At 38.1% G+C, this 22,866-nt stretch overlaps 1 protein-coding gene and 1 long non-coding RNA gene across 2 annotated transcripts; one reads left to right on the top strand and one right to left on the bottom strand.

Moving 5' to 3' along the window:
* Positions 1 to 1,835: 1,835 nt before the first annotated feature.
* On the bottom strand, positions 1,836 to 18,538 carry OCIAD1 (OCIA domain containing 1). Its single transcript, XM_032687088.1, has 8 exons — positions 18,464 to 18,538; positions 16,973 to 17,057; positions 13,413 to 13,466; positions 12,892 to 12,939; positions 8,954 to 9,083; positions 6,624 to 6,829; positions 5,110 to 5,259; positions 1,836 to 2,272 (listed from the first exon to the last, which is right to left on the bottom strand). Exons 1-8 carry the CDS (start codon positions 18,506 to 18,508, stop codon positions 2,235 to 2,237), a joined length of 756 nt encoding a protein of 251 aa, XP_032542979.1. The 5' UTR covers positions 18,509 to 18,538; the 3' UTR covers positions 1,836 to 2,234.
* LOC116786484 lies at positions 18,470 to 22,370 on the top strand. The gene is made up of 3 exons (XR_004356954.1): positions 18,470 to 18,677; positions 20,648 to 20,716; positions 21,868 to 22,370. It is a non-coding gene; the product is annotated as an uncharacterized LOC116786484 (long non-coding RNA).
* Positions 22,371 to 22,866: the final 496 nt, after the last annotated feature.

The following is a 22,866-nucleotide window of genomic DNA, read 5'->3' as shown; positions in this document are numbered from 1 at the left end:
CCTACTAGTCCTTTACACCTAGTTACACTGCTTCCAGCAACAATAACCCTGCCATCAGCTCCAAGACACTTGGATTCAGTTAAAAATTCCCAGAAGTCATGGAAGTGCAGTATGAGCAAGCTGCTCATGGGTGACTGGGTCTATGCTACGAAATCATGAGACTGTAAAAACCCACTCTGAAACAAGGTGGGACTAACGGAAGATGTGCAGGAAAAGGGAAGGAAGAACACTGAATTCCCATGGCTGTTTAGTGAATCAGGGGCTCCAGACACACGTCACAGCAAACTGAACATGACCCAAGTTTGACAAAACATCAGTTCCCAATACCCTATTAAATTAACAGCTGTGATTGTGACCCCTCCTGTATTTAATATTTATTAAGGATTTGATGGAGAGCGAAAGAATTTTAAATTGTTTGATGACAAGCCAAATTTGTTACCAAGTACAAAAAAAAAGTATGTCCTCTGAGAGATATTAACTAGATGCAACAGAATGAAAGCTTTATATTCAATTTAGAAATCCTGTGTATACACAACATTACCTCAAGCAGAACAACATTAATTAGCATGCCTTTTATTTTGTCCTCTTAGAAAGGGAAAAAAATTCTTAATACAATTTATATAAAATGCTGTGCTTGTCCACTCAAAAATATTAATTTGAGGCAAGACACTTTGCAGGAAGGCACCATCACAGGAATCCGTTCCACTACTATCACCTAAGTCTTCTACATCTTCTTACTTGCAGGATAACTCACAACTAAGAAACTGTGAATATTTTCATGATAAGCTAATCAGCTTTGGAATAGCACATTGTACACCACAGCAATGTAATTCTCGCAGACGTTGTATTTTCAGAGTTCACCCATCACAGCCATGAGAAGCATTCTCTAAAAGGTAAATTTCTGATACAACTTCATTATCTGATTAGCACATTCATTTTTTTTTTAGAAGATCAGCTTTTCTGAAAGCAATCTCCCTGTTTCGATTATTATAAGTAGTATTTAGCTCTTTAAGCATCCTTCTCTTCTCCCCATTTTCCTCCTTACTTCAGCTGATTGCTCTGTACCCACTCCCATTATCTTCTCATTTATGATATTCTTCTGCAAGTCCACTCAATCAATAAAGTCTTTGAGAATTTTCAACTTGGTAGGCAAGTTATTTTTCAGCTCCAACAAGGATGTCAGGAATGCTTCTATGCTATCAACTTCATGGTTTTTGCTCCCTTATAGCCAAAACCCTGAAATAAACACAATGCTATGAGATGAAACTGCACAGGTGAACGTATGAGAATCCATAAGCGAGGGCAACATTTGGGTTGAGACAGAGCAGGTGGTGCAAACAGCAGGAAATACTCTTCATAGGTTTGCCAATGTAACTCTTTTCTTACAGATCATTATGACACAATATTCCATTAATTGGGATCTTTTCTCCACAAACATGGGGGTTTTGTCGTGACATGCACAAATTGAGAAATAAGGCTAAATACATAGAGCCTGATATTAAAAGTCAAAATATTGTTCAAGCTTTTACCAAAGTTTGTCAGGTTCAGCCTTCTGCACTTAAATGTAGCTAGTTTAAATACCTGCAGTTTCATTCAATCATTTTCTTTGGAACTGAGTGCCTGTAGAAACCCATTGTGGGCAAGTCACTGCATCGGTCTAAAAATACATCTGGTACCATGAAACAGTTTTGAAAAAATTAAGTACAGTTACTTCTGTGTCTGCCTCAGCTCCTCGGCCCTTTCCCCCTGAATAGTTCAGTATTATTCCTGACATGACAAACCAAGCATGACAACAATTTGATGTTTCCAGCATATCACTTTCACACAAAACAAAGTGAGAGTTCTACAGGTAACTTTTAATGCAAGTCTTGAAAATTTGAGAAGACTCTGATATTCTTCCCTTCTCCATACATGTGATTGCATTTATTTACATGTATTTTTACCTTTTGCTATACATTCATATACATTCAGTTACCCTTTTTATACTTAAACAACAGCAGAAATGGTTTGTAGTCATGACATGTCACAATAGCCTCGTTTGCCATTTATGCAAAATTAAAAAAAATTAAGCATAAATACTTTTTTAAAATCTTCTGGCAAGTCAGGATTTTCTCCTCATTTATTAATAGCTGTGCCTGGCAGAGCACACCATAGGTGGTGATACTTGTGACTAATCTAGATGAAGTTCAAGTTAGCAGACAGGAGGTAATTTTCTTCATTTCTTCATTTGATTCTTACTCATCCCAGGTATCTCCGTATTTATTTACTTTAACTAAAGAAAAGAAAAAAAAGTAGTCATATATGACAGTTTAACTGCAAATGTTTATCATATAAACAATGCCAAAAAGTATGATGAAGTGCACTATCATTTGAAATGGCGAGTAGGGGGAGTGTCACTCACAACGTAACATACATCTAATTAAAGCTACTTCTGAATAAATGGGGAGAGGAGTTTGTTAATCATTATTCCTTAATGAATTAATAGTCAATCAGAAGGCCTACTGTGCTAATTCCTGCTCTATAGAATTTGTAATTACTTTTAAACAAATGTAACATGTGGATGAAACAAAGACAATTGGAGGAAACAGGCAAGGAATGTTACAATAAATAATGAGGCTACATAATCTAGTTACACGTACAGTTGGATGGATTCAGGATAGTTAAAAACATGTTCAAAGACAAAAAAAAAGAAATCAGTAATCCCTACTAGGAAACTACTCAGCCATTATTATTTGGCAGCTTCCTTTAGCATAGGAGTGAGTCAGAGAGTAAAAAAACAGGGTGCTGGTCTAAAAGCTTTGTCCAGAAATATGTCCCCCATAACTGACCAGAAAGTGAAAATAGGCTCTCTTGAAAGTGATCTGCAAAGCAGTCTGTAATTGACTGCCATCACTGAAAAGGTTAAGGATGGATCTATAGGATCCAGTAGGAATGCTGACACTAGTCAGGCCACCCTTTATAAATCTACTTGCAAATTAATTACTAAGCTCACTGTTTATTACTAACTATCTGCAGCAGAACCCATGGAATAGAGCAGAATGCCTGACCCTTGTCTCATTGAGTTATCAGCAAACTGATCATAATACCCTGACAAATCTCTTTGGAGTGACTGATATTGCAGTGAGGCACAATGAGAAGCTCTCTGTAAGTACAATTTGGTTTCCATTTCTATTAACTATGGCAGCTGAACAGGCTGCACTCATTCCCTGGAAAATGGGCCAGTCTAGATCACAATGAACATGCACGTATTTGTACAGCTACAATGAAGGGAGAAGGCACCGGCAGATGGAAGTTAGGGATTGCTTAAAGCTGGTTTAAACACGGTTTGGTTTCCCTTCTGTCCTTGCAAGGGAGGGCAGAAATCACTGTCTCCTATTTGCTAGGGACCAAAGATAAGAGGATGAGCCAAGCAGTAGTGACTCAGAGTATGAACAGGCACACAGCAAGCAACATGTCCAGAACAAGAAGCTAAATTGGATCTTAGCCCACAATATCAGTGTAATGTTTGAACTGTAGATTTAAATGTACTTGCACGAGTAAAGCATTTCTGAATTTCTGTATTTCCTCCTTACTCTTTTTCCCTAAAAATGCAAAATGATAGTTTTAAAAGTTTATTTACAAATCTCATGCACTACTGAGAGCGGTTTTATTCTCAAAGCCTGAGTACAGCCTTCAAACAGAACACAGAAATATAACAGACAGAATGCATTATTTGATCAACATTTTATAGAGGTCTTTTATAGACCTCAAATAACTAAAAACAAAATAACAAATTTACATTCTCATTTCACAGCCACGACATTTGCCACGGAATACAGCAAGGTTTGCAGAATGCTGCTTAATATTTCTGTGTATCGTTTTCAAGGGGTATTTCTAGGCTTTCTATTTGTGGAGAAGTATCTTGAAAAAAAAACGTTGTGTAAATGCACAAAGTGTCAGCTGATGGAATTTAAAAGCAATCTAAAACCGCAGCTTCAGTAATTTTTTCATGTCTCATTTGGCATAGTCCCATGATAAGAGAAAAAGCCTTTTATCCTTGAAACAACAGACTGAAATCATTACACAATAATTGCTTATAATTTTTCGTTCAAGACTGCAAATCTGTCCAAAGATAGATGATCTGGAGAAAGTAATTCACAACATCAAATAGACTGACACTTAAGCAACACTGTTCCAAAGCTTAGTATTACTGCTTCAGAACTTTTTGCTTTAATACACTCTCATGTACTTACTACCACTCGTTATGCCTAATAGGAGATGACAGCTGTTTCTACAAGTCTTGTTTTAGTATAGCTGCCAAGACTGTGCACTGCATACAAACCCAAACAATTCAAGGTGACTAGTCCAGCAGTGTGTTAAATGGGAAAACATTCCTCTTGCTAAAATTGTTTTCACAGATGCCATATTAAATTCAAAAAAGTTCTAGAGCAAGCAGTTATGGATTGCTTTTGTGTCTCCTTTTCAAAAAATTGATTGAGTCAAAAAGTTCTCTGAATGGCATCTTATTCTTCAGGACATTGCATTCTTATTTTGCTCTGTAAAGTTTTCTTTTTCACTGTGAAAACAAATCCCAATATTGCTGCCAAATACTGTTTCCTTCCTTTGGGTTTTAATGTAGAAAATGAACCTCTACAAACAATGCCTCTATAGAAATCCACTAATTCCACATGAAACAATTAATAAAAATAAATACCCTCCCCTTCAAAACCATCAACTATGTGCTCTATTTTGAGAGAACAATGCTATCTAAAACACCTCCCCCTCCCATAGCTAAAACTTTTCAGTATAACTCTGAGCTCAGAGAATTCTTTGTTAAAAGAGGTCACTTGATATACTCAATCAAGCAAAAGTTATGAGCTTTTCAGTCTGGAACCAAGCAATGTGTTTAGAGAAAAAGAATTATAATTTGCTATTGGATGTTCAGGATTTTTGAAAAAAATAATTATTTTGAAATAAGAAACTACAGACCACTTCACATATGAGATACCTGTGAAGATACTGTAAAAATAAATTGCTTGTATGCAGAATTAAGCCTTGTATTTGCAACCACTTTTAACATTATGGCCAATATTTGACTTTAGTAAGTATTTCTGTAAATCAGTATATTACCTTCCTTAGCTGGTTTTTCCTGTGAAAACTTGTTTGGAGTTTCTGCCTTTGGTGGTAGCATTATGTCATATGTCTCTCTGTGTTTATTCCTTAATTCCTCATATGTGATGCCTTTTTTCTTACGAGTTTCTTCTGGAATTGGAGCAGGTTCTGAAAAGAAAACAAATTTATAAATATACCAAATATGGCATAGCATACCAAAATTTGGCTACAAAGTGTTCAGAATACCAGTTCATTACTGCTCAATCCCAAATTAAAAGAAGCTGCAATTCTAAATACAACAGAGAACGTATATGGTCTTTAGTTAATCCGCTCCTTTTATCCTTTTAATTTTGTCAAACTGCTTTGAAAGACTGGCAGTTAGTTTATTTTCTTAATTTTAGCCAATGGAAATTCTAACATCCATGTGGTAGTTGACAGACAAAATAGTTCAGGTCACTTTATGTAAAATTTATTATAATCAGAAATTTGACATGTATATGATTTCTGAAAAGAAATCTGAGTGAAGCTTGAGGGTTTGCATTAAGGCTTTAAATTCTGCTTTCAAAGAATTAGTAACCATCATCTGTCACCTGATAAACTTTTTATCCTTTTATCTACATTTATAATCTTGGTTCTATAATTAAGGTTTTTACCAAATATTGATATTTTTTATGAAGCGCAATTACAATTTCCTTGACACATTTACATCTGATACTTTCATATAATTATAATCAAGTGGCACAAAGGTGCTTTTTTTGTGAAATAAAACATTTTTGATAAAGGAGTTGACAAAATCCAAACCAAAGTAAAAAAGTCTGCATTTGACAGTAACTTCCTCCATTGTGTACCAGAGACACCTGAATTCAGAATCCTGCATTTCCCCTGCAACAGTTGACCACAATTCATACTGGAAGGAAGGGAACAGCTGTACAGTATGGTACTTGAAAACCATTTTAGTTCTCTGTGAGAAAATCAGACTGTTGCCAGATAGAACACAATATCCATTCAATTCCCAGGAGACTTAAATGTTATCACGTTATAAAAATTAAAAAAAAAAATAGTTTAATGTCACAGAGTTACAGCAGTATCCAGTTACAGCACTACAGCTGGTGGAACTGCAATCACCTCAGAGGGGCCAACAGGAATTGATAAGCTGTGGTTTATTCAGTACAAAGGATGGTGTATTTGCCCCTCTTTCAATCAAAAAAAACCTTCCAGTCAGGCTGAGTTTTTTGCAGGGTTAATTCCACAACAGATTACACCTTGTAAGTTAATTCAAGATCTTTACTTGCCATTAGAGCTACAAAACAAGAAAAAACCCTGAATTTATTTTAGTTACACAAAATAATACTTACAGTTCTCTTCTGTGTAAAAAACAATTCTGGTAACTTCAGGATCTTTCACTCAAAACCACTGTATTGTACCATGTATGTTTGCATGGGATGAAAATACATAGTTTAGTAAGAGCAGTACCTATAAGAAAGGCAAGAATCTTTGTAGTACAAACTGCTAAACATTAACACAAAACTCACCTTCAACAGTGTAGTCAGTAATTCCTGTAGGTGAAGATTCATTCAGGGAAGCACTGAATGGAATAGGTTCATAACTTGAGAGGCCTCTATCTGTTGAGCTATAATCATCTGAATAGCTAGAAGAAGGTGCAAATCCAGGTCTTGGAGAAGATTCAGTAAATGACTGAGAAGGTAAGTCTGAAAATTCAGATTTCCGACTGGAACGGCTGGAAAAGAATACAATTAAATATTAAATACAAAAATACTAAGGTTAAAAACAGAACTAGAAGAGTAGCAATACATGCAGTTCAAGAAAATACTCCTTTATTTTAAATGGTTTAGTTTCCAACTGAATCATCATCTTAAAAAAAGTTTGGGATGTTTTGGGTGTTTTCCTTTACATTGCAAAGATCTCTATAGTTCCTTCCTCACAGAATCTTAACTCATACCTGAAAATCTCCAGAAAAGGAGAGAAAAGAGATTAAGCATGTTGCACTTTACAAAACTAAAATGACAATCCCTTCCCCCAAGGAATCTTCAGACAAAAAACTCTTATCAGACACAAATAGTACAGGGTGTGCCCATGTAATTAGTGCTAGTATGAACTAGAGTTAAAGGCCTTTTAGGAAGAATTTGCAATTTAAAAGTCGTCATCAGTAGAAGCTGTTGTAATTGATCAGTATCAAACAGAAGAAGAATGAACAGCTATCTTGGGGAAATTAAATTATGAAAGTTTATGAAGATGCTGAATTCTGCAGAAACACTAATGAATTTTCTCTTGGGAGAGAAAGGTAAAATCATATAAAGAATAGTCTGGAAACTGGTGGCAGATATTTTAAAGCATTTGCTATACTCATGGTATGGCCCTGCAGCCAGTACGCACCATGGCCCTCTGTCAAGAATGCCACCACTTGGTGCCACTAGAACATCTCTGGAGTATTTATTTACCTTTTAATTTCTGCTTAGCTTCCTCTGAAAAACATTTGCAATTAGTGTTTGTTTTATTCTCACAATAACCATAAGGAGCAAAGCCACTTTATTGCCTCAATTATGTTTCTAAAAATATATGAAAAGACAGGTTTAAAAAACTACCTAATCTTTTAACTCTCTACCAATTTTTAGCTGCAAACCAAATTACCAAAATACATTAATTAGTAGATCTATAACGACCATGAAAGTGTAATGATTTCTGTTGCTACCTTATAAGGGTAGCGTGTAAGGATAATAATGCAATTGGCATGAATTTGAATTAATCATTCAACCAAGAAAAAATTTATTACTTAGGAAATAAAATGGCATGGGCCGTTAAAGGTTGAAAGGACTTATTGGTGCAGCAGATGGCACTTAAACAAGTTCTCACATAGAGTAAACACAGTTAATAATCATGACAATTTCATATTAGGAACTGGAGGGGGGCAAGGGAACAAGTCCAGTTCCAATTCAGCTGATTCTATACAGTAAACGTATGAAGAGGTAATTCCTAAAATTATGTTTGGGGTCATAAAACCATAAATATTTCAGAATAAAAGTAAATCTTGCAGATAAAATAAAAACTGTCATAAATGTGAATTTATAAAGTTTTTAAGAATTTAATCAAATCCTTTATAAACATTTAACAAATCTTAGCACATACATAGGAGGACCACTACTCACTATCCAAACACTATTCTCCCAGTTTTGAATCAAGAGTTTAATTGAGATATTCTGAAAGCAGCTTGCAATTAAAAACCAGTTGAGGTAGAAAACATTCTGGAAGAAAACAGGAAATAGTTTTAAGAACCTGATGAGTTTCTCATATGTACAGCATAATGCTGCTACAGATGTAAAGGATTTAAACAAACAGCAGAGGGTTTGACCACCATGCTTCTTCCTGCACTGATATTGTTTACCGAGTTCTTTCCTTTGATAAACACTGAAATCATTTCCATCCTTTTCCTACTTTAATCCAACTGAACTATGGGAAAAACTGCCAGAATGTAACACTATTTTATTTCAGTTAACTTAGTTTACTTCTGAACTAAGGAGGCAACTTGTGCTGTCACACTACTGTGAGTAAATTCCATGGGAAAAACTCTTAATTTGCAACGAATATAGTGTGCTAAGTAAAATGTTCATTTTTCTACTCCTCAAAATGATTGGTTGTATGCAGAGAGCTCAAAATGCATGTTTTATAGCTTGCCAACTGATACAGATACAGTTTCCTGAAAGTGGTAGATCTGGGATAATGGGGAATGAGGGAAGGTGCAGCTCCGGAAGTCTTTGAAAGCTGCAAATCTAGTTTTGATCTGTTAATGTTTAAAATGCCCTATTCAAGAATAAGTTTTAAATTTAAAAGAGAATTAAATTCTTACTTAGGTGAACTATGTCTCTGAGCTTGTCGTAGAACATCTCCTATCGGAGAATCCTTCAGTTTCTTAAATTTCTCACTACAGATTGGCAAGTAGGATATCTTTCCAGCCAGGTATCCACACATTCCAGCAACTTTTTAAAAAGAAAAAAAGATGGATTTATATGCCATATCATAATATTCATCATAATTTAAAAATAATGATATAAAATAAATTATATAGTATCTTGAACAAAAGAAAAAACCCTCAACAGTTTAGATCTGAACCAAAACCATGCAGTAATCATCTCTGCTTCTTCTGCAGACAAAGGGTACTAAAACCAAATGCAACAGCTGAAGAGAGACAGAAAGCAATGATTTAGACATGGCATGAACATCAGATGATTTCAGCTAGTACTTGATGAAAGGTGACAAAAAAAGAAAAATAATTGCACCACTTTTTCCTAAGATCCAGAAGTCACAATTAACTATCAAAGATGATAAAACAGTTAGGAATAAATAAAGGTAGTAAATTCTGCTAATTTAATCCAGTAGAACAGTCAGATCTTGCAAAGGCTTTCAGTAGTATGAACGGAGGTCTAAATAAGCTTAGCATTTAGGCCCAGTATCTTCTGAAGAGGATTCTACAGTTTGGCTGCCAGAGGGCAAACAACTGAATTAGCTGAACCCTTGCATCACCAGGCAAACATTTTCAATTTAGTGCTTGAGCTATCTCCATCTGCTGCACAGACATAAGACTAAATTATCAAGATACTTATTTCTGGGCTTAAAACTTATGATTTCCATCAGCTGGCTCCTTCAAGTTTTATGAGTGGCTCAAATGGACTATGAAGGATTCTATGGCAATTAACAGTTTTCTTGATTTTGTAGGAGAAAATGACTAGACCTTCTTTCATATGCAATGAGTATTTCCTACATATAAAGACTAAAGAGTTTCAATCACCTTTAAGTCAAGACACAGTTAATTACCAGTAACATTAATCATCTGTGATTCTCACACTGTAGATTACATTACCTGGGAATCAAGAGAAAAGGGGATTTTACCCTAGCCTGCTGTACCGGTACTGAAATTGTGATTCCTGTTCTAATGTCTGTATTTTCAAGAGGAGGTTAAAAATCTTTTTCCAAGGGAAAAGAGAAAAACAGCCACAACTGTGAGTGAAGTTTACAAAAGAGAAATGCAAGGGTTTAGCTGTTTAGCAGATAAACAAAAAAAAGACACCTCAAATACTACAAATATGTGCAAAGAGAAAAATTACAAGCCCCTAAATCAGCTTAAGAAGAATTCAAACTAAATATTTAGCAATATAAAGCTAAGCAGAAAAGGTGATTAATCTTTTGCATAAATTACAAAGAGAAAGTCTCCTTTTCTTGAGGCCTTCCAGTCAAGAAAAGTGGAAGCATCCCTCTGGAAGATCCTTCACTCAAAGTAATTATTGGCTAAAATATTTAGTTTCTCTTATTACAGAACTACCAGACAGATGATCCTATTTTTGAAGTCAGCACAGTAAATTAGATATTGTTGTTCTCTGCTTCTTCTGTACTCACTGTGACAAGATCTTAGAGAAGCTGATTAGAGATGGATAAAACAGGCCAGGTCGCAAAGCAGACTAACATGAAGTACATATGAATCTTCCCCTTTTTTGTCAAAGACAGAGAGAGCACCAGTAGCTCTGTGCTATGTTGAAGGGATGTTGTCAATGTAGTATATCAGCCTTGACTAATTAGAACTTTCAGTAAATTGGCAGAGTGCCTAGAAGACTACTGAGGAAAGTATAGTAATTCCTATAGGCAGAACATCCTGGCTAGTCCAGCTGCACCTTATTTTTTCCCCTATTTCAAAAAATTAGTTCTGTTAAATAGGGGACTGTGGCCCTTAACAAGAAATGTGTAGGAGTGATCAGGGAAGTTGCAACTCTTTTATTTATTAGAAATGTTTGTGTTATACCATTGTTTGGTGTTCAGAGAAAGTAAGCAGACTTTAGCATAAACAACTGGGAGCTCTAGTCTCTCACATTCATTTATCTGCTTAAACAAAACTTCCTTCACCACAAATCATGGGGTTTACCCTCTTCCCAGTGAAGTAAACTGGCTATATCTGGGCAGATTGGCAAGATGGCAACTTCCTGTTTTACTGTCCTGTATTACATTGAAAACTTTAATTTATTAATTTATTTTTGATTATACTTAATCCAAAAATCATTCACATGAAATTGCTGTTTTCCTACAATTGTACATACATAATGTCCAGGAAAAAAAAAGTAATTAAAATAGCTTGAATGGGACATGTGAGATACAAGAAAAAAGACCTTCAAATTAGGAAGGGAGGGGTGGGTGTATTCTGGCAATGTAATTTAAAGTAAGCTTGTACAGTATCTATTTACAATGTTTTTATCTTATATGATTACACTACATTTATCAAGCAATTTTATACAAAGCTTATAAACAAAAGTTGTACAAAAGGTACAGCACAAATTCAAAGATGGTGAATAAATCACGGAATCATAAAATGGCTTGGGTTGCAAAGGGACCTTAAAGATCATCCACTTCCAACCCTGCTGCCATGAGCAGGGATGCCCTTCACTAGACCAGGTTGCTCAGGGCCCCATCCAACCTGACCTTCAACACTTCCAGCGATGCAGCATCCACAACTTCTCTGAGCAACCTGTCCAGTGCCTGACTCCCTCAGTAAAGAATTTCTTCCTAACATCTAATCTAAATCTCTCCTCTTTTAGTTTAAAATCACTGGCCCTTGTCCTATCACTGTCTGTCCATGTAAAATGTCACTGTCCCTCTTTTTTATAAGCCTGGTACTGGAAGGCCTCAGTGAGATCTCCCTGAAGCCTTCCCTTTTCCTCAGCTCTCTCAGCCTGTCCTCATAGCTGTTCCAGCCCTCTCGTCATCTTCATGGCCTCCTCTGGACCCACTCTAAAAAGTTCATCTCTTTCTTGTGCTGAGGACCTCAGACCTGGATGCAGCACTCCAGGTCTTACCAGAGCACAGAACAGGAGCAGAATCACCTCCCTCCACCTGCTGGTCCCTCCTCTTTTGATGCAGCCTACGATGCCATTGGCCTTCTGGGCTGTGAGCACACACTGTTGGCTTATGTCCAGATTTTCATATATGAGAACCCCCAAGTCCTTCTCTGCAGGGCTGTTCTCAATGGCTTCTTCTCCCAGTGTGTACTCACATCTGAGACTGCCCTGACCCAGGTGCAGTACCTTGCACTTGGACTTGCTGAATCTCATGAGGTTCCCATGGGCCCACTTCTGGAAAGCAGCCTTGCGGAAAGAGTACTGGGTGTTTGGGTTGAGGGAAAGTTGAGTGAGTCAGCAGCGCCTTGGCAGCCAGGAGGGCCAACCATGTCCAGGGGGGCATCAGGCAGATGTCCAGAGGAGGGTGACCAAGACGGTGAAAGGTCTCAAGGACCAGACTTACAAGGAACAGTTGAGTTCATTTGGTTTGTTCAGCTTGGAGAAGAGAAGAACGAGAAGTGACCTCATCACAGTCTACATCTACAACTTCCTCAAGATAGGCAGTGGAGGGGGAGGTGCTGATCTCTGTCTGGTGACCAGTGATAGGTATGAGGCTGCATCAGAGGAAGTTCGGACTGGCCATTAGGAAAAGGTTCTTCACTGAGAGGGTTGTCAGTCACTGGAACAGGCTCCCTGGGGAAGTGGTCACAGCACCAAGCCTGTCAAGAGTTCAAGGAGCATCTAGACAACACTCTTAGTCATATGGTTTAGTTTTAGGTAGACCTGTGAGGAGCAAGGAGTTGGGATTATGGTCTTTATGGGCCCCTAACAAATTGAGATATTCTATGATTCCACTAGAATGCAGTCACAGTAATCAGCCAGCTGGTCTCATGGGAATTACACCTATGTAAGACTCCAGAATATAGGGCATGAATACAAGCTGAATTTATATGTAGCTTTTACTTACATGCAACTTTCATAAAAGAGCCAAATCTTGAGCTATCTCTTAGAACACCTGAAATGAGAATGAAAGTAATTAGCAATCAGAATTAATAATTAAGCTGAAAAACTTCAACTATAGTTACGTGTGTAAGTTACTCTGTAGCTATGTTTGTAGGTAGCAGGTTACTCTTTTACACTTAAAGAAAAATAAAAACCCCCTAAGGTCTGAATTCCCCATAAAAGTAACAAATCTAAGAATTATCCCTTTAATCATATTTAATCATACTGTTATTACACAGTGTAGAACATATGGTTTCATAATCAGTGAGATATTGCATTTGTCACACAGCATAAAATGCACATGATCTTCATTTTAAGTTGAGCTCCTTCTTTAGTTTGAGGAACTCCAAATCATGTAGCTGCAGTCTGAACTTCTTTTAGTTAGAAGTAGATTAGACATTATATTATCATAGTAACTTCACTAACAGCAAAAATATATTTCACCTGAGCAAATCCACACAAAACCAAAGTATTTTTACACTTTACCTTTTCTAATTAAGAAACTAGTACCAAGCATGCTTACTGCAGCCAAAGGAAAAGCTGTGAAGAAGAAAAGAAGTTGTTTAAAATATGATTTTCAGTATTTTCAGTCACATTCAACAAAATACGCGATAAAATGACAGTTGCTATGCCTTACTTACTAAGCTCACTTGTATAAGAATATAAGGATATATATAATTAACAAATTGTATATAAATTATCAAACATTCTCAACTCCAGTTTTTAAGACCTACTACAAATTATCTGGTACTGGTTAATGAGTCATCCTGTCAGCATTAGACTTCATACTTCCTAAAATACAAAAGCCAATGTCAGATGGGATAAAGCTCTATAGACAAGACTCCAGGTCTAGCTACAACTCCTATAGCATCAACATGCAGAACTCTAGAGAGGCATACACAGTTCTTCAGGACTGAAGGCACAGAGACCAGTGCCCCTAAAAATTTTTGATAACCGAAAGTCTTGACACTGTTTTAACATAAGAACTTTGGAAAAAGTTTAACTCTTATACAGTTATAAATCAAATTGATTACAATTAAGTAGCATGTTTTATTCACCAGCAAACAGGGCAGCTTTTTCTGTAGCTTATGGGTCAAACTATACAACTTGGGGTTAGGGCCAGGAATGCAGAGAAGACAACAAACATGGAAGACCATCACTGCCTATCACAATCAGCTTAACAGTTTATGTCAGTTTTATCATATTGAAAGACTTTAGGTGGCAAGAAGCATTTGCAGATCTCAAGAAACAAAAGGAATGCTTATTTCAAGAATGATAATCATTATATCATGAAAATTAACTTTGCAACTATTCATAAAGATCACTACCCCTACACAAGACACAGGAACAATGAAATAACAAACATGACAGAAGACTAAAGTTAACTACATAAAAGATTTAGATATGCCATAATGAAATTTAATTTTATGCAAGTCTGAAAACGTAGAAATTACAAAAAGGCTATAGAAGTTACCTAGGAGAGAAATTTTGGCAACAGCACTAGATGTTTATAGTGTTTTGATGCACACAATTTGCTAATTAAGTTCATACCTGAAGATAAATTATATTTGTCACAGTATTAAAATATACTTTGCAAATAAACAGTTTATTCCCTCATAAATTCTGAAAGTCTAAACTAGGCACGGAGTCCAACCAGCATTTCAGGGTAAATGTGACTGACTGGATGTCACTTTTAAGAAAACGTATTGGCTCTTTGGCTCAAGGTAAGATTAGAGCAACACTTCAAAACAGAAAATAATTTCTTCCAATCTATTAGAGATTAAAAATCTCATGCTTTTAGAGATTCCAGACCTAGATTTGTCCAAAATTTAGGGTTCTAGATTTTCTGAGATATAGAATGACAGTACAGATTTGAAGCTGAACTGTAAAATTAAAAAACAAACAAGGGGAGGGAGGGTGTGTTAAGAAAAATATGTTCAAAAGAATTTATTACAGAGGACTTCAGCCTAACTCTTATAAGTCTGAAATGATTTATAGGCCCAGCACAAATATTCTGGACACCAAAGACAGGTTAAACACTTGGAAACAGCCACTAGTATATGAGCATATAAGTGACCTGAAATGGCAACTGGAAATTAAAAGAATAATAGCTAAATGAAAATTTATTATACGTAAAAATTAATATGAATACTCAACTGTAAGGAAAAAACACAACAAAACAAGTTTTATAAATTAAAAAATATTAATGCTTTTTACTGCTATGGACAAAGAGTAATTTTCTGCTTCAGGAACAAAATAAACCTAGGGAAAATAATGGAAGGCAGAAAATATCAATAGCAAATAAGGACAGGAATATAATGTACCCTAATCAAAATGGTTTTATGTGGAAAAAGTTGTATCAATATGATTTGATTTTGTGAGCGAGATTAAAAGTGCAAAGGATAAAGTTGTAGATTGTAGTGTGAATTTTCAACAGTGTTAGAATTTATATCATATGATATTGTGATTAAAATTTAGTTACTCCAGTATAGCATTACTACATATATACATATATTTTATATATATATATTAGACTGGGGTATGAAATGACTGCCAACAGAATCTGCCAATAGAAACCATGCCAAAACACAGAGGGTTTGTAAGAATGGGTAAAAATTTGCTACAGCTTGAAATTTGAATAAACAAACTGAAAATACACACATTTATAGTAACATCAGTGAAAACAAAAACCGATACACTACAAAGTGAGGATTTCAAGGCAGTCACATAGACAGCTCATACCTCTTGCAAAGGGAAGTTCAAGCAATAGGTATTTAATATAGTCAATACAACAATCTACGGAAACAAAGACAGGAGACCTACAAAATAGTGATGGGCTTCAGGCTAGCCCAGTGAGATAACAGCACAGTACACACTCCCTCCCTCCCACCCCCTCCAAAAATTCTCAGTTACTGTTGTAACTCCCTAAAGAGAAACGACTCAAGAAACTAAGTTAGGGCTTCTCAACAGGACCTTCATGATGTTTCCCAGTGACTGTGCAAAGACCCACAGGGCAATGAGTCACATTGCCAAGCAGCTGAACACCTCAGGAACAGCAAACAGCTCCCTCTCCTCTTTGTTTTCCAGAAGAGAGATTATCAATAAGCCATAACCAATCATGATCATACCACTAATGGACATGGCTCTTTTCACTTACAAAAATATACAGAAAATGGGTACGTTTTAGCAAACATACTGAAGGTTTCCAAGTATTTGGACAAAAGTGGAAGAGGAGAATGCCAAAACAATGGAGGACAAAGCATATATCTGATTCATTAATTCAAAATCACAGTGCCTTAGAAGCTGCCATTGAAAGTACTGACTTCCAGGAGAAATCAGAGCCCCAGTGTGCTAAATTTAGCAAATCAGCTGCTAAATTCTTCACCTGTCCTGGTTTCTGTCAAGTCACCTATCAGGAGTAGTCTACTAGTGTCAATAAACCAGCAGGTAACAATCACATCAGAAGGCTTGTTCAAACCGTGTGACCAAGTGTACAAAAACCAAGTATGCCACGGACAACAGAAATTATGCCCGAACGTTGGCTTTTCAGGGACACAGAAATTTTCTCCAAAAGTTGAGCTGAGTGACTATTTGTTGTTGTCTTCACAACTCTTCATAAAGATGGAAAGCAATGGTTAGAAGTTAAACTGTTTTATTCTTGCATGCTAAAAATAACAATAAAAATTGAAAACAAAAATGTAGAAATAACAAAAAAAATCAGAAACATAAATAAACAAGAGATTCATTAATTAGATCTATTTTCAGACTTTCAATAAGCACTTTAACTTAAAATATGAAGGGATCTTGTTGTCAAGAATAAAACTTAGAAATTATGTTGCACCTTTCACAAAACTCTGGCCTGCAAATTCTTAATAAAGGTAAACACTACATGGATCAGCATTTACTGGGATGCAATTTTAGACCATATGAAGCTTGTTAATGGACCATTGTGATATATTGACCCAGGCCTTCCTTAATGGTTCAGATAACAGCAAGAGGTAAGGGTAGAAGAAAAGCAAACAAGTTTACCAAAAAACTGAACTTACCTCTATACCGGGCACTCTCTTCAGCACATTCCTTGAGGAGTCTTCTTTCCTCCTCTGTCGGCACATAAGGCTTAGGTACTTCCCTCTTTCATTAAAGAAATAAATTAGAAAAGAATGAGTAAAGGAAAGGTTTGGGGGGATTTTTCAATCAAAACCACTTAATGTCTGATTTTCACACCTTATAGTTTCTGTAGTTTCACCCATTTTCTATACTTAAGAAACTGGTGGCTTTTGTCCATAAATGTCACATGAAATATATCATTAAAAAAATCAGCGCTTCTACAAACCATATGAGAGCAGAAAATACTTTGTGCATAGTCAGATCCCAACTCAGCTCACTCCTTTTTCTCCAGAAAAGCCTGTGTTGGTCCCTGCAACCAGCCTTCCAAACAGATGAAATCTGACAGGTCAGGAAGTGCCTTCTTTAAGTACTTCTCAGGGTTTCAGTGACATAGCGCATGTTGTTGGTTCCCACACATGTATTCAGGGAGAGTCAACCAGCTGTTTCCCCAGCGTGTGAAAGGTTTGTGCTAGAGGTGTGTGAACCTCTCCCACCATGAGAGCCGTGCAGCCAAGCACGCTTCCAGACCACCAGCTAGCCCAGAGAACTGTGAGAAGGCCAATGGCACCAGGGGAACACAGAATCACAGGTCAATTAGGTTGGAAAAGACCTCTGAGATCACTGAGTTCAACCTATGACTGAACACCAGCATGTCAATTCCACCATGGCACCAAGTGCCCCGTCCAGTCCTTCTTTAAACACCTCCAGGGATGGTGACTCCACCACCTCCCTGGGCAGCCTATTCCAATGTCCAGTCACCCTTTCTGTGAAGAAATTCTTCTTGATGTCCAACCTAAACCTCTCCTGACACAGCTTGATGCCATTTCCTCTTGTCCTCTCTCTAGCTGCCTGGGAGGAGTGGCCAAGCCCCACTTTGCTACAACCTCTTTTGTTGTAGGAGTGATATGATCTCCCCTGAGCCTCCTCCAGCCTAAACAACCCCAGCTCGCTCAGCCCCTTCTCACAGGAGTTGTGCTTCAGACCCTTCACCAGCTTCATTGCCCTTCTCCCGACACGCTGCAACACCTCGATGTCGTTGAAGTGACGGGCTTAGAACTGGACACAGCACTCCAGGTGCGGCCTCACCAGAACCGAGTACACGGAGATGGTCACTGCCCTGCTCCTGCTAGCTGCATTATTCCTGACACAAACCAGAATGCCACTGGCCTTCTTGGCCACCTGGGCACACTGCTGGCTCATGTTCAGACACGAACGCCTCCTCACCTCCTGCCGGGACCCCCTGCCCGGCCCCCGAGGCCTCAAGGGCACCGTGCCTGCGGGGAGCTCAGGGCAGGGGCGGCCGAGCGGCTGACAGGAACCCCCGCTCTCCAGCCCCGAGCCTGGCCCCGAGCCCCCCGCGCTACCCCAGCAGGAACACCGCCAGCCCGGAGAGGTGTCCCCAGCACAGCGCGGCCGAGCAGCGCGGTTACCTGGGCCGCGTCACCGCCGGGCCCCGGGCCCTGCCCGGCCTCCATGGCCGCCCTGACCCGGAACTGCGCGCGGCGCCGCTGGGGCGCGCTGCGCATGCGCGGAGCGGTGAGTCCCGGTGAGGGCGGACCTTCCCGGCTCGGCTGGTTTGGCACAGGGATAACACGGGCATGGCACTGCTCGACTTGGTGACCGGCTCCTTGGTCTTGATAGAGGGTAGTAAAGTCTTTAGTCTGCTCGTGCATTGCTGGAATAGGTACGTTGCCCACAGGTTTGTTAACCGGTCGCTAAAGATGCGTGGCCAGAATTTCCTGAAACGAAAGGGTCTCTTGCCTATAAAAAGAGCTTATCTGAATCAGGACTAAGCAAGGGCGTGGTGGGCAACTCTGAGCTCGAAAGCGATACAAATTTGGTGATTAGGAGTATATTGAAGTGGAAGACTAGGAGGGTGCTTGCCTCTAGCTGATGCTGTGGAAATGGTAGCTTTAGCGGGTGCTTGCTGTTTATAGAAATCAGGAAAAGCTGAGGGAAAAAATAAAAATACGTTTTGGTAGTGCAGTGTATGCGTTGGCATTTTTTTGCAAACATGCAGTACTATGGCTTGAATTCACCACATCCTGATGTGCCCGTACTTGCTCATGGAATGCACCACTCCCTTTTAGCCTTTCCTAGAGCAAGCTTTACCCTGGAATTTAGCTTAATTCGATGCTTTCTGATGGCTGTACAAAAAAGAGCCCATGCCTGAAGACAGGAGAGGGAAGGTTCACGAGACTAAAAGTGTCTGGAATTAGTAGAGAATGCAACTATAAAAGTAACACTGTGAACATGTGAAGAACCTAGGTCAGATGGACTAATGAAAGCTGTAGAGGATATTGGTGTGTGAGGCTGGATTCTTGAAATAAACTGGGTAGATAGAACCAGAAACTGTGGATAGTGAAGTTCTTAATTCATAGCTCTAATCACACCATAAATACATTTCTAATTTGCATGAGATTGGAAGTAATAGGTGTTATCAGGCAGTCTTTATCTCTGCCTGTCACCTGGGCCCATACTATTGAAGCACTGTCCAATACATGACCATCCATTATGCACATTATTAATTGGAAGGCAAAAGATTTTGGCCTCATCAGCTCATTACTGTTTTATTTATGGGACTATAAGCACAGTTATTAAGGCAATTTATTTCATGCTTTTCCTCTTATGTTTCAGTACATTCTAGGCGAAGAGTACAATGGATTTTTAAAGCCTACGCTTTTGTGGGGTAGGGCATGTTTAGGAACTGCACATCCTCTAAACATAGAGCTTCAGTGGGGAGGAAATGGCAATCAGTCTCCTTCTGAAGAAAATAACAAGCTGCTGTTTTGCTTCTCCATTGTAAAATTAATAGTTATCCATTCAATTTTCTCACTTCACTGTCTTCAAGTCCCTTAGACTTCTAATGGGAAAAACATAATTACAATCATGCAGCAAACTGGTGAGTTTACCATCCTTTCAAAAATCTTACCTAGTACAGCCTGTTTGTGAGATACTTAAAGGTTTCACCTGGCTACACACATCCATTTGTTCTCTTAGAACTGCAGCTGTAGGGCCATATGCAGCATAGAGCATATCCACATCCTTAGCACTTTGTTCTCTGTACTCAAGCTCTTTTTTGAAGTTCATACATAGAAATGTTAACAAGGACACAGTTTCTGCCATCTGGTCTACTTCTATGACTTCCTTTGTACTCATACCATCTTTCATGCAACTATGAGAACTTTAGTTTAAAATCGGTCATGGTATCACCAAGTCCTGAATAAACATAAAATGTTGCTCTCTGGCAAGGTTTAAGGCCAGATTTACAAAACTGGTAGACAATTTGTTAAAAGCATGAAGTCATGTATTTTTGGACTGCTTTAGGAGTCAAAATTATCTTTAGAAGTATTAAAACTCATCTATGTTTTTAAAGTTTTTATCTTTTATGACTTAGTATCATCTAAGAATGAAAACTATATTTGAGATTCAAAATACTGTAATACAGAAACTTTATAGTTAATATTTAGAACTTGGAAGTTATTTCTTGTGAAGGAGATGCCTCAAAGAAGGAAAAAGGAAAACTTTCAAAGGATAAGATTCTTTTAAAACAAACTGATTACTTACGTTAACAAGAAGTTGAAAGGTGTGAAAGTCACGTTTTCTAATTGCAGTACTTTCCAAAACAAAGTTACTGGTGAATATTCAGAACTCTTGAAGCCAGAGCTCAAAGAATAAGTAAGGTGAGTTATATGCAGCCTGTCAAGTGGTTTAAAAGCTTATCTTTCTGATAATTTTTATTATGCCCTTGTTAACAGTGTAAGGCTTTCTATAAATCCACTCAAAGAAGAGGCCTAACAAATCAGTTTAGTTTTACGATAATGTATAAGACATAACTTAAACAAGTAGATGTGTAAAAGAATAGGGGTAAAAGCTGATCTGGTAAGGAAAGTCACAGAACAAGTACTGCAAGTTTATGTACTCAAGTACTTAGCTGGAATGGTGATTTTTTTTGTTTGTTTGGTTGGGGGGTTTTGCCTTTTTTTGTTGGTTTTCTTTTTTGTTTGTTTTGGTTTTTTTGTTGCTGTTGTTTTTTGCTTGGTGCTCTGGACAATACAGTAAAATGTAACAGCTGAGAGGTTCTGGTTTTTCAGTGGCTACCAAGAGTCAAGAGGACTGTGTTGGAAAAATCACTCTCTTCCTAACGAGAAAATAACAGCATCTCACACCAAAAAAAGAGCATTGTTGTAACTACTATAGCTGGTGGCAAACAAAGAATCAGTTATTTGCCTGAAGCATTATGGCACATCAGCAAGAAACAAGAGTGGGTGTCTTTGTGGAGCTGATAGTCAAAGCCTCAATTAGTAAGGACATTACCCACATAGATAATAATTGCTATTAACTGATACTGTAATGTATTTTGTGAAGTACTTTACATTTTAACGAGTCCTTAGGGCTATTTTGTAAAGCAGGCAGGTAACAGGAGAATTTGGGTTTTGAAAGTAGCGTCGTTGTACATCCTGTGCTCAGGTGCTCAGGGTTAAATACCGGTGGTCTAATTTTCATTGGTGGTGAGGTTCTGCTGCTCCTCTCTATTCCATGGTTGTATATGCATTTATTGGGAAGATCAGGCTGAGCTCCTAACTCGGGGTAACTTTAAAATCAGTACCAACTTGTGACATAATCTGAAATGATGCACAACACCAGTAGCAATGAATCCCGTTTTTCCTTTTTTTTGTTAGGTGTTCTATCACCCAGCATTTAGACTGCAATACAGTTGTTAAAATGCAATAAAAAATACTCCACAAAATTCTTAAATCTACAGGAAAGAGTTAACCTCTTCTCAGCTACCAGTACATCATTAATTTTTTCCTCTCCTGCTTTCTTTTCCTAGTGGTTTCTGCAAGTTGATGTACATATCTGCCTTAAGGATGTGCAGCCCATGGACATAAGTAGTTTAGCATGAAGGGACTTTTTACTCCAAAAAACCTAGAATTGTACAAAGCGCGTAACAGAACTTTGAACTTCTCCTAGCAGAAACTGTACCAACTATTGTGCTGATGCATTTGTTGTTTGTAAAAAGCATACTTTTCACTCAATTCTGGTTTTGTTAGATATGCTTATTATAATACGGTACTTGTAAGACAGGGTTATGTTTAACAGTGGGAAAATGGTGACTTAGGAGTCTTTCTACTACTGTTCTGCAGATCTTGTGTTATCATGCTCGACGTGTATTTATTTTTCCTTCTTCCTCGCCTTTGTTTTTTTTCAAGCTTGGAAGCTTTGAGGCTATTCAAGAGAAAATATAGTTACTTTTTAACTACTTAAAATGTTAATGTTGGTACTGTTTCTATTAACATTGTCTCCCAAATCTTTGGACTGTTTAGAAATACATTGTTACATCCAGCCACCAGACCTGTTGTATTAGTGAAATATTGACCAGTCCCACCCAGTGCCAGCTGAATTTTCTGAGGGTGATGTTGTGAATTATCTTATTACTTTGCCTTGTTGCCAGTGTCACTTGCATTGCGACAAACCTTGCAGCTTGGTGCCTGGGGGAAATGCGTGAAATCAAAGTGAAGTTCCAGTGGCCAGAGCAGCCCAAGTGTTCTATGTGCTGTTCAGGGGCAGCGACAGCTTTCCCTTCCCTGCCCCGCAGGCTTCCCGGGAGCCGGGCTGCTCCTGCGGGGGAGCCCGGCGGCTCGCATTGGTAGAACAACGCGAATAATTCCTGGCAAAAAGGCGGTATCTGAGCATTTGTGGAGCTGGCCGAGACACAAGTATTTGCCCTTTTTCGCTTGGGGGAAGGGCGGATTTTCCGACCGCTTCCTACGGGAAAAAGGAGCGCCCTGACGGCACGGGCACGGCGCGGCGGGACCCCTGCGGGGCTTCA

The sequence above is a fragment of the Chiroxiphia lanceolata genome, chromosome 4 (assembly GCF_009829145.1).
Source record: "Chiroxiphia lanceolata isolate bChiLan1 chromosome 4, bChiLan1.pri, whole genome shotgun sequence".
Lineage (NCBI taxonomy): Eukaryota > Metazoa > Chordata > Aves > Passeriformes > Pipridae > Chiroxiphia > Chiroxiphia lanceolata.
Note: the sequence above shows the minus strand (reverse complement) of the source record. Positions and strands in the feature narration are given on the sequence as shown.

Excerpts from the sequence above, each read along its gene's own strand:
- OCIAD1 (XM_032687088.1), bottom strand. The coding sequence starts at position 18,508 with ATGGAGGCCGGGCAGGGCCCGGGGCCCGGCGGTGACGCGGCCCAG. Across the intron at positions 13,467-16,972 it reads AGAGAGTGCCCGGTATAGAG|CTTTTCCTTTGGCTGCAGTA; the intron begins GTAAGTTCAGTT and ends TCTTCTTCACAG. Across the intron at positions 12,940-13,412 it reads TAGTTTCTTAATTAGAAAAG|GTGTTCTAAGAGATAGCTCA; the intron begins GTAAAGTGTAAA and ends TTCTCATTTCAG.